Here is a 12,122-nt window from a genome sequence, read left to right as displayed (position 1 = left end):
GACAATAAAACAGTGTTAACAGTTGTATTAACATATCGTTAATATCAACTTTAAAGGGCTACTGTCTATAACATATGATTTCTGAAAGTGAAGAATAAAATGCCACCAAAAATCGACCCAGGATTTCAAAGGCAGATCAAGGAAATCTACCGAAAATATGGAAGTTTTTATTGCAATATGACAGGTTCAATGCGCCCGAAGTTCGTGAAGAAAAAGCAACTTTGTGAGTACTAACTTTAATGAGAAAATCCGTAATGGTCTAGAAAAGAACATGTGAGTAATAAAATCTGTTCCAGTTTAAATGTGGTGGAACTTAGTGATTTTCGAATTTAAAAAAAAGAAAAGTTGTGCAAGAATGTGCTAGAGTTGTGCTACAATGTGCCGTCAAAAAAATTGAGAAATTCAGAAAAATAGAGAAATGGCGTCCAAAAATTAATTTTTTCGTCAGCAGGGTGATTTTGTTTTTTCGAAAAAAAAAAAATATTGGATAAAATTGTGCTAGAGTTTTGCTGCAATGTGGTGTCGAGAAAATTGAAAAATTCGGAAAATACAGGAATGTCAGCCAAAAATATTTTTTATGTCAGCAGGGTGGTTTCGTTTTTTCGAAAAAAAAAAATATTGGATAAAATTCTGCTAGAGTTGTGCTGCATTGTGCCGTCGAGAAAATTGGAAAATTTGGAAAACTACAGAAATGGCAGCCAAAAATATATTTTTTGTGAACAGGGTGATTTCGTTTTTTCGAAAAAAAATATTGGATAAAATTGTGCTAGGTTTGTGCTACAATGTGCCGTCGAGAAAACTCGAAAATTCGGAAAAATACAGAAATGACAGCCAAAAATAAATTTTTTTTTTTGGTGGAACTTAGCAGGGTGATTTTCGAATTTCAAAAAATCAAAAGTTGTGCTATAATGTTCTAGAGTTGTGGCACAATGTCCCGTTGAGAAAATTCGAAAATCCGGAAAAATACACAAATAGCAGCCAAAAATAAAATTTTTTTTGGCGGAACTTAGCAGGGTGATTTTTGAATTTAAAAAAATCAAAAATTGTGCTATAATGTGCTAGAGTTGTGCTATAATGTGCCGTTGAGAAAATTGGAAAATTTTGAAAAATACAGAAATGGGAGCAAAAATAGGTTTTTTAGTAGCAAGTTGATTTCTTTTTTTCGGAAAAATTAAAGTTGAGTAATATTGTGCTAGGGTTGTGTGTGCTACAATGTGCCGTTTAAAAAAATAAAAATTGCATAAAAATAGCATAAAAATTGCTAAAGTTATTAGCAAAAATTCCTTTTGACCATAATTGTTACTTTTCTTTGTAATTTTACACTTGAATAACAAATGCCTGTATCTATACATAAGACATAAATTAAATTGGTTCGTACGTATGCTCGTCCTTGAAATGTATATTTCTTCTTTTGAACTAATTCAAAAAAGTACCTTATGATATGGCACGCCATTTTACTATTTAATAGACTAATTTTTATCGAGAAAAATATTAATTAATTTTTTGTTTTCAATCAGAAATTTTATATTTTATATTTTGTAAAATAAATCTTAGTAAAAGAGAGATTGATATAAGATAAGATGAGAAAAGAGAGATGAGAATTAAAATTATGATGATAACATAATAAAAATGTATTATTATTATGTATCATCATAATAATAATGTATTATTATTATGATGATACATAATAATAAATCAGTTAATTTTATTTGAATTAGATTAAAAAAATGATTTAATTAAAATTATGTACATAATAAAAATGATTGAATTAAAATTATGTACATAATGGAAATAGAGAATTAAAATTATGTACATAATAAAAATGATTGAATTAAAATTATGTACATAATAGAAATAGAGAATTAAAATTATGTACATAATGGAAATAGAGAATTAAAATTATGTACATAATAAAAATGATTGAATTAAAATTATGTACATAATGGAAATAGAGAATTAAAACTATGTACATAATAAAAATGATTGAATTAAAATTATGTACATAATGGAAATTGAGAATTGGAAATTGAGATATTTACTGAAAAAATACCAAAAAAATACTACTTTTTAAAAAATATCTTAAATTTACATTCAAATATTACTACGGTTGTAATAAAAATACTACATATGGTTACACTGACAGAATACCTAATAGAACATCATTTGTATATACGTATCCAAACTCACCATTTTGGTAGTTTGAACTACTCTTCCAGAGAGCTTCGGCGTTACATATTTATAACGGCTAGATATGCATTGGTTTGTTATATTCAATAGCAAATGGTTTACGTGCATAATAGATGTTTTATAATGCGCATAGAGTCATCTATCGGTGAATATAACAAACCATTTTGAAATAAAAATTCCATTCTATCTGACGGTAATAATTTTTAGTGTTTATTGTACTGCACTTCTCTATGCATGCATACTTTCTGCAAGTGTTAAAAATTTCCCGCGCTCCTCGTAAATCTTAAATGAAATTAATATATAAATTTTACGGTAAGATCATTAATTAATATTTTTATTAAAATTTTACTTTTGATATTAAAAGGCGTAAATAAATGGTAAAAAAAAATTAATAACTGTTATTTGTTTTTAAAGCTACGTACTGAGGCAAAAAAAATGACGGAAGACAGAGATCTGGCAAGGCGTCTGTTGCTTTCAGCATCAAATGCGTCACAAAATATGACTACCGAAGAACAGACTTTTCAGTCGATAGTCCAAAGTACAAGAAGTAATTTTCGTAGGGCTAAGGATGATCCCGAGACGTGTGGTAGACGTAAAGGTAGAAAACGGAAGAGGAGCTTTAGAAAGAAAGTCGTCTTATTGAAGCTTGCACATGCTGAATTTTTTCCGTGTAATGCTGAACTGAAATTTTTGAAACAGCGAGGATTAAGTATTTATTTGTCTCAGAGAAATTTTTTTTACTCTTTTCCAATAAATATCTAAAATTAATTTACAATTCAATTAATTACACTTTTTTTTATTTTTTGACTAGGTGAAGCTGATAAAGTTTTAGAAGTTGAGAGAGAAGAACCTATGGATGATATTACCAATAATATCATATCCTTGTTCCCATTTTCGATACAAACTTTGCTCAAAATGTGTGGATTCAAAATAAGCAAAGTCGAAAAATCCAAGAAATTAACAATTATCACTGATATCACAAACGGAACAATGTTAGAAAAAGAATTAGGGCAAGGTAAAATTGTAACTTTACCCAATGCAGACTTTCCTGATGACCTACCGATACTCGAACAACAAAGTTCAATGGATAATCAATCAGTTGATAACCTACCAAGTCCATCTACACCTGATACGACCAGAACCAGAACTAGACGTAATAACAATAATTTAGATTCCCCTCAAGCAAGTACGTCCAGATCGATTCCAGTTTCACGCCCTCGTATCCTACACCTGTCAAATCAGTCGATAGAAATCAGTGACGAGGACAGTGATAATGAATTGAGTAAGTTTTTATAAAGTTGAAAATTTTGAACTTTTCTATTGATTAATTTTTATAAGGTATTGTGGAAGAAATCCGAAATGATCAAGTAATTCTATCCTCATTAGCGGGTGATGCTACGACTACAATCATAAATATATCACGATCAAGTTGCTTTCGTGAATTGATTAATATTTACAACAATAACGAAATTATGGATACGAGATTAAATATCCATTTCATTGGAGAGATAGGCATTGACGGCGGTGGATTAATGAAAGGAATTTTTAATATTTTTTTCGAGCAGTGTGGGAATATCTATTTTCATGGTGATGACTGTTTGGTACCTTATTTGCCACTAAACAAACGAATGGAAATAAATAATTTCGTTCGAATTGGACGGATTATTCAACACATGCTAATTTTAACAGGTACAATTCCTCCAAAACTTTCTAAGGGTTATCGGATACGGAAGTTGAAGTAATTCAAGATTTTTATCAATGTAATAAGTTCTATTCCAGACCTACTTCTGCTAATTTTGAAGAACAAATTCTCACCATCGCTGATGAGATTTTGGTACAAAAACCACAAAAATTGACTGAGAAAACGAGGGAAGGTTTCTGTAATTGCAAAAGTATGCAATTGTATAGTAACTGACCCTGATTTAAAAAACGATTAGAGCAATGTTTTACATTTTTTTTAAATGTATATTAATTGTTTAGATACAGAGAAGTTGCGGAAATTATTATTTTTGATCACTGGCTCTTTCTCAATGCCCAACTCGATTTTCGTTACCTTTAATGATTCTGTTGGGCTCAGTCAAACTCCACTTTTTAGCACATGCACTGATACTATTGCATTGCCAAATACTTATGAGCAATACGATGATTTAAAGAATGATTTGAATTATTGCTTAAACAGCGATGAAGTAAGAGAGTATACGGCATATTAAATAGTTATGAAAGCGACCATTTTTAAAAATCAATGACAAAATATTTTGTTTTATAATTAAACATTTCTTTAAAATATCACTACATATTATAAAACAAAGTCGCTTTTTCTGTCCCTATATCCCTATGTACGCTTAAATCTTTGAAACTACGCAACGGATTTTGATGCTGTTTTTTTAAATAGATAGAGTGATTCAAGAGGAAGGTTTTTATGTATAATACATCCATATTATAGTAGAGTAAGGGGTTGAAATAGGGGTTGAAAGGGATAGGGCTTCAAAAACTAAAAAAGTTGTGCATCGATTAAGCTCAAATATTGACAAGATATACAACCAGCTTCAAAGATCTATTGTTTTTATATACTTTTAACCTTCGGAGGGTAGAAAGGTGTAGCGAGAAAGTGGGAAGGAATTATCGAATATTTACAAATATACCTAAGTGGGGTATCAAATAAAAGAGCATGACGTGTACATTACAAAACTGTTATCCAACGAAAGGAAATGTGGAGGAGGGGTGCAAGTGGTTATGTTGCCCAGCAAAGCGGGTAGTTCACAGCTAGTTATTATTATAATTTGTGTAATTAGAATAAGAATAATAAAGACTTTTTTTAATTTTATTTATAAGATCTTAATAAACTCATACTACAAATTTATTTTATAGTTTCTTTTATTCAATGCAATTATTTTAGTTCCAACAGTTAGTTATTTTAAATTGAGAATAATTAATTACGGAAAAAATTTACACATCGTAAATATTTCTCTTTGTTTGTCTCATTGGAGGATTTGATATTTTCCAATTCTCTTTTTTGTTCGTTATTAACTTCAACTAATGCTAAAAACTGTGATGGCAGAGCGTTATCTTGATTCTGCAAGATAGTCTGAGTAGATAAATCAACACCTAGAGACCGTAGCGATGTTTGAAGTCTTGTATATAAATCCTCATCATTGTCTACAATATCGTTGATCGCTGTCGAATTTTTATTATAGTTAATCAGAATTCCTTGAAACCACAGTTGCCTGTAGTTTGATTGTGCTCCGTGCGAATACTATGAGTATTCCAAGCGTACTTGAATGATTCAAGTCGTTCATCGATAACTGGCTCATATATATATTGAACACAAAATCGATGGGTTATATTATCTTTATCTAATAAAGCTTCATCCTCTAATAAGTACAACTCTGAATAAATTGAGTCGCATACTTCTTTATAAACATGAACCCATAATCGCTCGATTCTCTGATTATGTACCGACTTTCCCGTGATGTGACTTCCTCTGTCTAAGCCGCGTATAGCATTCATCAAATATGCTACCAAAATATTCTCATATCCATGATCTGAACGTACACGAGATGGTAAATCATAGTTCTGAACAGCATTCGTAAATAAATTTAATACTGGCTCAGCTTGAATTGACATTTCGCATTTTATATAGATTTTCATCCTTGAATAGCCGTCTATGCAGCCATGGATCACAAAACCCCATCTAAAATAAGTAAGAAATCGATTTAAAATAATTTTTATACCTACTTGTTAATACCGTAGTAGTACTTTTAATTATTATTTACCTTGATAGTTTCAAATGAGCATCCATATGCCACAAAGAATTTGGAGTTGCTACTCTGTATGTTCTTCTTTGAATGGACTGACTCCAACGACTAGCAGTTCCTATTGGATCAACTTCAGCTAATAATTTTCTAACTTTTTCTCTTGGTACAATGATATTCATTGATTTTAAGTATGCATACATCATCTGCGATTTAAAATTAAATTGATGAATATAAGAATAATTTTAAGGGTTACGTCTAATCAGTAAATATATCCATTAAATGAAAAGAAATATTTGAAATAAAATTAATATTTTGTGATATTTAAAATAAAAAATTAATCAAAGAAAATTTGGTTTATCTTATACAAATGTTGAAATATTGAAATCACTTTCATATAGCTAATTTAATTATAACTTCACATGTTTTAAACTAAAAAAACGAGAAAACAGTGATAAATTTTTATAGAATTTGATGAATTTTAATGTTTAAAAAGTACACCTTTATCTCACAATGGAAGAGAATCATACTGAAATATTTTAAATAAAAAAGTGAAAATCTCTTTAATTACTAATATGATCAATATTTACGTAAAGATAATACTAAAAATTAATCATTTTGGATTATCTCCAATGAAGTTAATAAACTTAAAAATATATCTATAAGTTCATTTATAATATTACCGTTTGCCCGGAATTTGGATGTTGTTGGTGAATTTCAGTACTTTTTGATCTAATTTCATCATCTGAAATTTGTGTATACCGTGCTCTTATTGGTAAATTTAAATTATAGAGCTTTTTATAAATAGTTTGTTTGGAACATTTAAAACAACTTGCCATTTTTGCTGCCGTCAATCCTTCATTATACAGAAGCTTCAGCTGATCATCAGTTATGAGAACTTTTGGTCTACCTTTCTGACCTATCAAATGGAATTATAATTAAGGATATCATTCAAAATAACTATGAGATTAGATTGTACCAGAAATATTTTCTGTTATGATTATAAAGCAAATAAAACAAAAAAATAATCCCAGTCATTCATGAAAAGAACATAATCATACCAGTGCCGGATTAAGCCCATCGGGGGCCCTAGGCCAATAAAATTTTGGGGCCTCCCTTTTTTGAATAATTGTAAAATTAATCGTTATTTGTGTATTCATAGCATTCGTACAGCCTATTCGTATCATTCCAAGGTTATAAACGAAATAAAATGATCAAAATATTGAATCATAAACTTTATAATAAGCCTCATTTCGAAATTTGAAAAAAAAGAAATAACTTGAAATTGAAAATTTTTGTTCAAAAATAATCATATCAGATTTTCGTGGGAGCCCCTGCCCGTCGGGGGCCTTAGTCCATAGCCTAGTCCGGCCTAATGGGTAATCCGGCACTGAATCATACAATTTTTATATTATATAAAAGTAATGTCTATTGTTCGTTTTATAAATTGACAGTCAAAAATTATTTTCATAATTTTTTTTCACGGACTATTTATGTGTTGATTTTTTCCTAGTTATTTTACGATTTTTGATCACTATTAATAATACTATGAATTGATCGGTATTAATATAGTATGTTATAAGTCATAAGCAATCAAATATACCAGTTTGATTCATTCGCGGAGCTTCATAAGACCTAGTAGTTTCTCTTCCATTATGTTTTAAAAGAAGCAGGGCTTCGATACCTTCGATGAGCTGATTATAAGTGTCAGATGATATATATTCTGGCTTATCCGAATTAGATTCTGTTTTGATATTAACAAAGGCTCAGATTTTATAGAGCCGGTAGAATCATATAACCTTATCGATTCAGTGATCACTTGTCTTATTCTTCTGAGGGTTCTCACGACGTTTCCTTGTATTTGAATATCCATTTTTTTTTCAGTAATCAACATATGAATTTGACAAAACATTAAATGATGCTAAAATAAGCAGAACATTTTATTAAATTCCTTTAGTCTAAGAACAGAAAATTGGTTAATTAATATGAAAGCTCTATGTACTTAATTTTCAATATAAATTAGAATTGTAACCACAAAATTCATAGAAACTATAAAGTAATAACTTAATCGTAACTGACAAGAGGAATATTCTCTTAATTTACGAAATTTGAACAACTTAATTTACGTAAATAAATGTAATGTAAATAATGTAAATAAAGATAAATAAATACTGGTGTACACAATTTTGGTAACAAGTTTAATATTTTTACTCACTTTTAATTGTCAAAAACTGTTTTATCACTTGCCAATAATAATAATACAAAATAAAAATTAAAATATTATGTGCACAGAGTCATCTATCGGTGAATGTCACAAACCAATGTTTTTGTTTGTTTGAAAAATAATTGAATAGACCTTCTATAATGTATCTGTGGCACGCCTTTTTACTATTTAATGACTTGGCAAGCCGTTTTACTATTTAATGATTGAATTAAAATTATGTACATAATAAAAATGTTATAATTAAAATTATGTACATAATAAAAATGTTATAATTAAAATTATGTACATAATAAAAATGATTGAATTAAAATTATGTTCATAATAAAAATGTAATAATTAAAATTATGTACATAATAAAAGTGATTGAATTAAAATTATGTACATAATAAAAGTGATTGAATTAAAATTATGTATATAATGAAAATGATTATTATTATGATGATAACATAATAATAATGTATTATTATGGCACGCCATTTTAATAATTTAACAGGCTAATTTTTATCGAGAAAAAAATTAATTAATTATTTTCTTTCAAGCAGAAATTTTATATTTTATATTTTGTAAAATAAATCTTAGTAAAAGAGAGATTGATATAAGATAAGATGAGAAAAGAGAGATGAGAATTAAAATTATTATGATAACATATTAAAAGTGAATTATTATTATGTATCATCATAATAATAATGTTTTATTATTATGATGATACATAATAATAATACATTTTTATTATGTTATCATCATAATAAAAATGTATTATTATTATGATGATACATAATAAAAAATCAGTTAATTTTATTTGAATTAGATTAAAAAAAAAATGATTGAATTAAAATTATGTACATAATGGAAATAGAGAATTAAAATTATGTACATAATAAAAATGATTGAATTAAAATTATATACATAATGGAAATAGAGAATTAAAATTATATACATAATAAAAATGACTGAATTAAAATTATGTACATAATGGAAATAGAGAATTAAAATTATGTACATAATGAAAATGATGATTATTATGATGATAACATAATAATAATGTTTTATTATTACGATCATTTTTTTTCGGACATTAAATAGTAAAATGGCGTGCCATATTATGAAGACAACCAACGCTTTGATATTATACTTAAATGATTTGTATTTTTGATATATAAATATATTCATTTATTGTTTGCGTATCAATACTTGTTTTTTTTTTTTTTTGCGTTTATTAACAAATCAAATTTTTCTTATTCTGTTTTCTCTTGTTTTGGTATTGTTGTTTTGGGTATTTTATAAAAGCAATTTTTGTTTTTATTTAGAATCCTGTTTTTCTTTTTTGGTCTTTTGTTATTTGTTTTGGTAGTGATTTTTTAAAAGAATTCAGTTTCATTTAGAATTCAGTTTTTTTGTTTGTTTTTTGTTTTGTTTTGTTGTTTTGAATTTTTTTGGATTTTATACGTATATGGTAGATTTTTCTTTTTAAATCTTCAAATTGATATTCATGGAACAAAACGAATCACGGAAGAATTTTCGAAAAAACGAAATCACCCTGCTGACAAAAAATATATTTTTAGCTGCAATTTCTGTATTTTTCCGAATTTTCCAATTTTTTCAACGGCACATTGTAGCACAACTCTAGCACATTATAGCACAACTTTTGATTTTTTAAAATTCAAAAATCACCCTGCTAAGTTCCACCAAAAAAAATTTTATTTTTGGCTGCCATTTCTGTATTTTTCCGAATTTTCGAATTTTCTCGACGGCACATTGTAGCACAACTCTAGCACAATTTTATCCAATATTTTTTTTTGCGAAAAAACAAAATCACCCTGCTGACGAAAAATTTAATTTTTGGCCGCCATTTCTCTATTTTTCTGAATTTTTCAATTTTCTCGAAATAGTATTGAAAATTGTCACTCATATTTTTCAGGGCCATAAACTTGCTGAGAATCTGAACGCTCCATACTTTATAAATTGAACTGAAAGTCTTAATTTCCACTAATCACCATTAAGTAATTAATTTAACATGGTATGCAAATCCTACTGAATTAGAAAGTCGATTTACTGGGAAAAAAAACTCTAATTTTAGTAGTTGGTGTAAAAATAGTCAGCAGTATTAGCATTACTCGAGGAAATGTTAATCGTTTTATTTGGGGCAAAATACTCGAAAATAGCATTTCACGCCTGGAACGACTGACGGGTTTTCTTCCTTTAAAAAAATGTGTCATTTAATTTTATTATTTGAGCCCCCGTCTTCTATATTGCTGATTATCATATTTTATTTAATAATTGCATTGTATTACTCGAAGCCACAATTTTTCTACAGTTTTCAACTTGTGTGACATAAAGCTCCACAACTACCTAATTATCTTTAACTCAGAGCTTAAGAGAAATTTAAAACTGTATTTTTTTCCATTTAAATCTGTATAAAAGGACTCCAATGTTACGCTACCTCCCGCAATACATTCAATGTCTAAAAATGTTAATTTGCATAACTGCTCGTTTGGAACACGTAAGATACCCAGCCAAAATCTATTTTCCGGGATGAAAAAGTGGAAAGACTTACCTGGCAGAAAAAAATGTAGTCAATTTTTTAATTGATGTGACTTTATTATGGTTAATCCGAATAATGAAGATCGATTGCATTTTATAACAGTTATTAGAAAAGGTACATTGGCTTTTAAGAAATATTGATTATTACTGAGTTTTAATTGGCGCGCAGGCTTATAAGCATTCTGGCTATTGTAAGCGAACAAGAAGTTTATATCCCATTATATTAGTTTTTTTTAACACATATTTTTTTCTGACAGGCCAATAATAGCCATAAATCAAAGTGTCTGCCAATCGTTAATGATGGTTATTCAAATGACCAATAATCAGAAAAATTCATTAACAGGCGGTTATTTACCCATACTATTTGGACACACACATGGATTAAATAATTGATTTATCCAAATCAGGTAAAATTAAGTAATATTAAATGGGCTAATGTTATATATTAAATTATGGTATTTAAAATGATATTATTTGGATGATTTATTCTAGTTTATATTTCATTATAGTTATGTACCGGTTGATTACAATATTCTTATATATGCAGTCTGTTTTTTGAAGTAAAATAAAAAAACTTGATCTTTTATACAAAATATTTAAACAAAGAATTTTTACAACAATATTCCCTAATTTCAAGAATAAGTCAAAACCTGCAAACTAAAAATATTTGTATTTATTTAAAAAAAAATATTTTTCAAGCATATACACTTATATATATTGCCCAATATACATATAATTTATTATATATGTATCACAATGAAAACAAACTAATGAAAACAAATACTTACTAGATATCTACTAGGATCATTGCACAGCCTAAACCACTAATCGTAGAGACCTGAAACTTGCAGAGTATCTTCTTTGTATGACGTAGGCATCCGATAAGAAAGGATTTTTCAAAAATCACCCCCTAAGGGGGTAAAAAGGGGATACGAATTTTGTATATGGAAAACCCATGTTAATAATTTTATAGACAAATATAGATCAACTGTAGGGGCAAAGCCCGAACAAAAATGAGTCTGACTGACTTAATGGACTGTATGAAAAATGAAATTAGTACTTACGTGTTTTTGATGGCCAAATGATTTAGTACGATGAGGTTTGTTTGGGAATTAAGTTGCAAAGGGAGAATTTTAGGGCCAGTTAAACCTCATGCCTCGTGCAACGTTAAACACGGCACCACGTTGATAACTTCGACCATACAAAAAAACCATGCACTCAAAATTTGCCAATAACATCCAAAAAGCAGATTGCATTAATATTGTTCCACTGTTTCTTTAAAACTTGAATTTAATGTTGAAATACTACAGATAAAACCCAATTAGCACGTGGGAGCACTTAAAAATATCATTACCGAAAACCGTTAAATTTGAAATGTGAATTACGCAATGACGAAAAATATAGAATTATATGAAAAA

General features: G+C 28.3%; 1 protein-coding gene across 1 annotated transcript; it reads right to left on the bottom strand.

Moving 5' to 3' along the window:
• Window positions 1-5,177: 5,177 nt before the first annotated feature.
• LOC123296457 lies at window positions 5,178-7,660 on the bottom strand. The gene is made up of 3 exons (XM_044877936.1): window positions 7,624-7,660; window positions 5,961-6,145; window positions 5,178-5,878 (listed from the first exon to the last, which is right to left on the bottom strand). Exons 2-3 carry the CDS (start codon window positions 6,143-6,145, stop codon window positions 5,386-5,388), a joined length of 678 nt encoding a protein of 225 aa, XP_044733871.1. The 5' UTR covers window positions 7,624-7,660; the 3' UTR covers window positions 5,178-5,385.
• Between the last annotated feature and the right edge of the window lie 4,462 nt (window positions 7,661-12,122).

The sequence above is a fragment of the Chrysoperla carnea genome, chromosome 3 (genome assembly GCF_905475395.1).
Source record: "Chrysoperla carnea chromosome 3, inChrCarn1.1, whole genome shotgun sequence".
Lineage (NCBI taxonomy): Eukaryota > Metazoa > Arthropoda > Insecta > Neuroptera > Chrysopidae > Chrysoperla > Chrysoperla carnea.
Note: the sequence above shows the minus strand (reverse complement) of the source record. Positions and strands in the feature narration are given on the sequence as shown.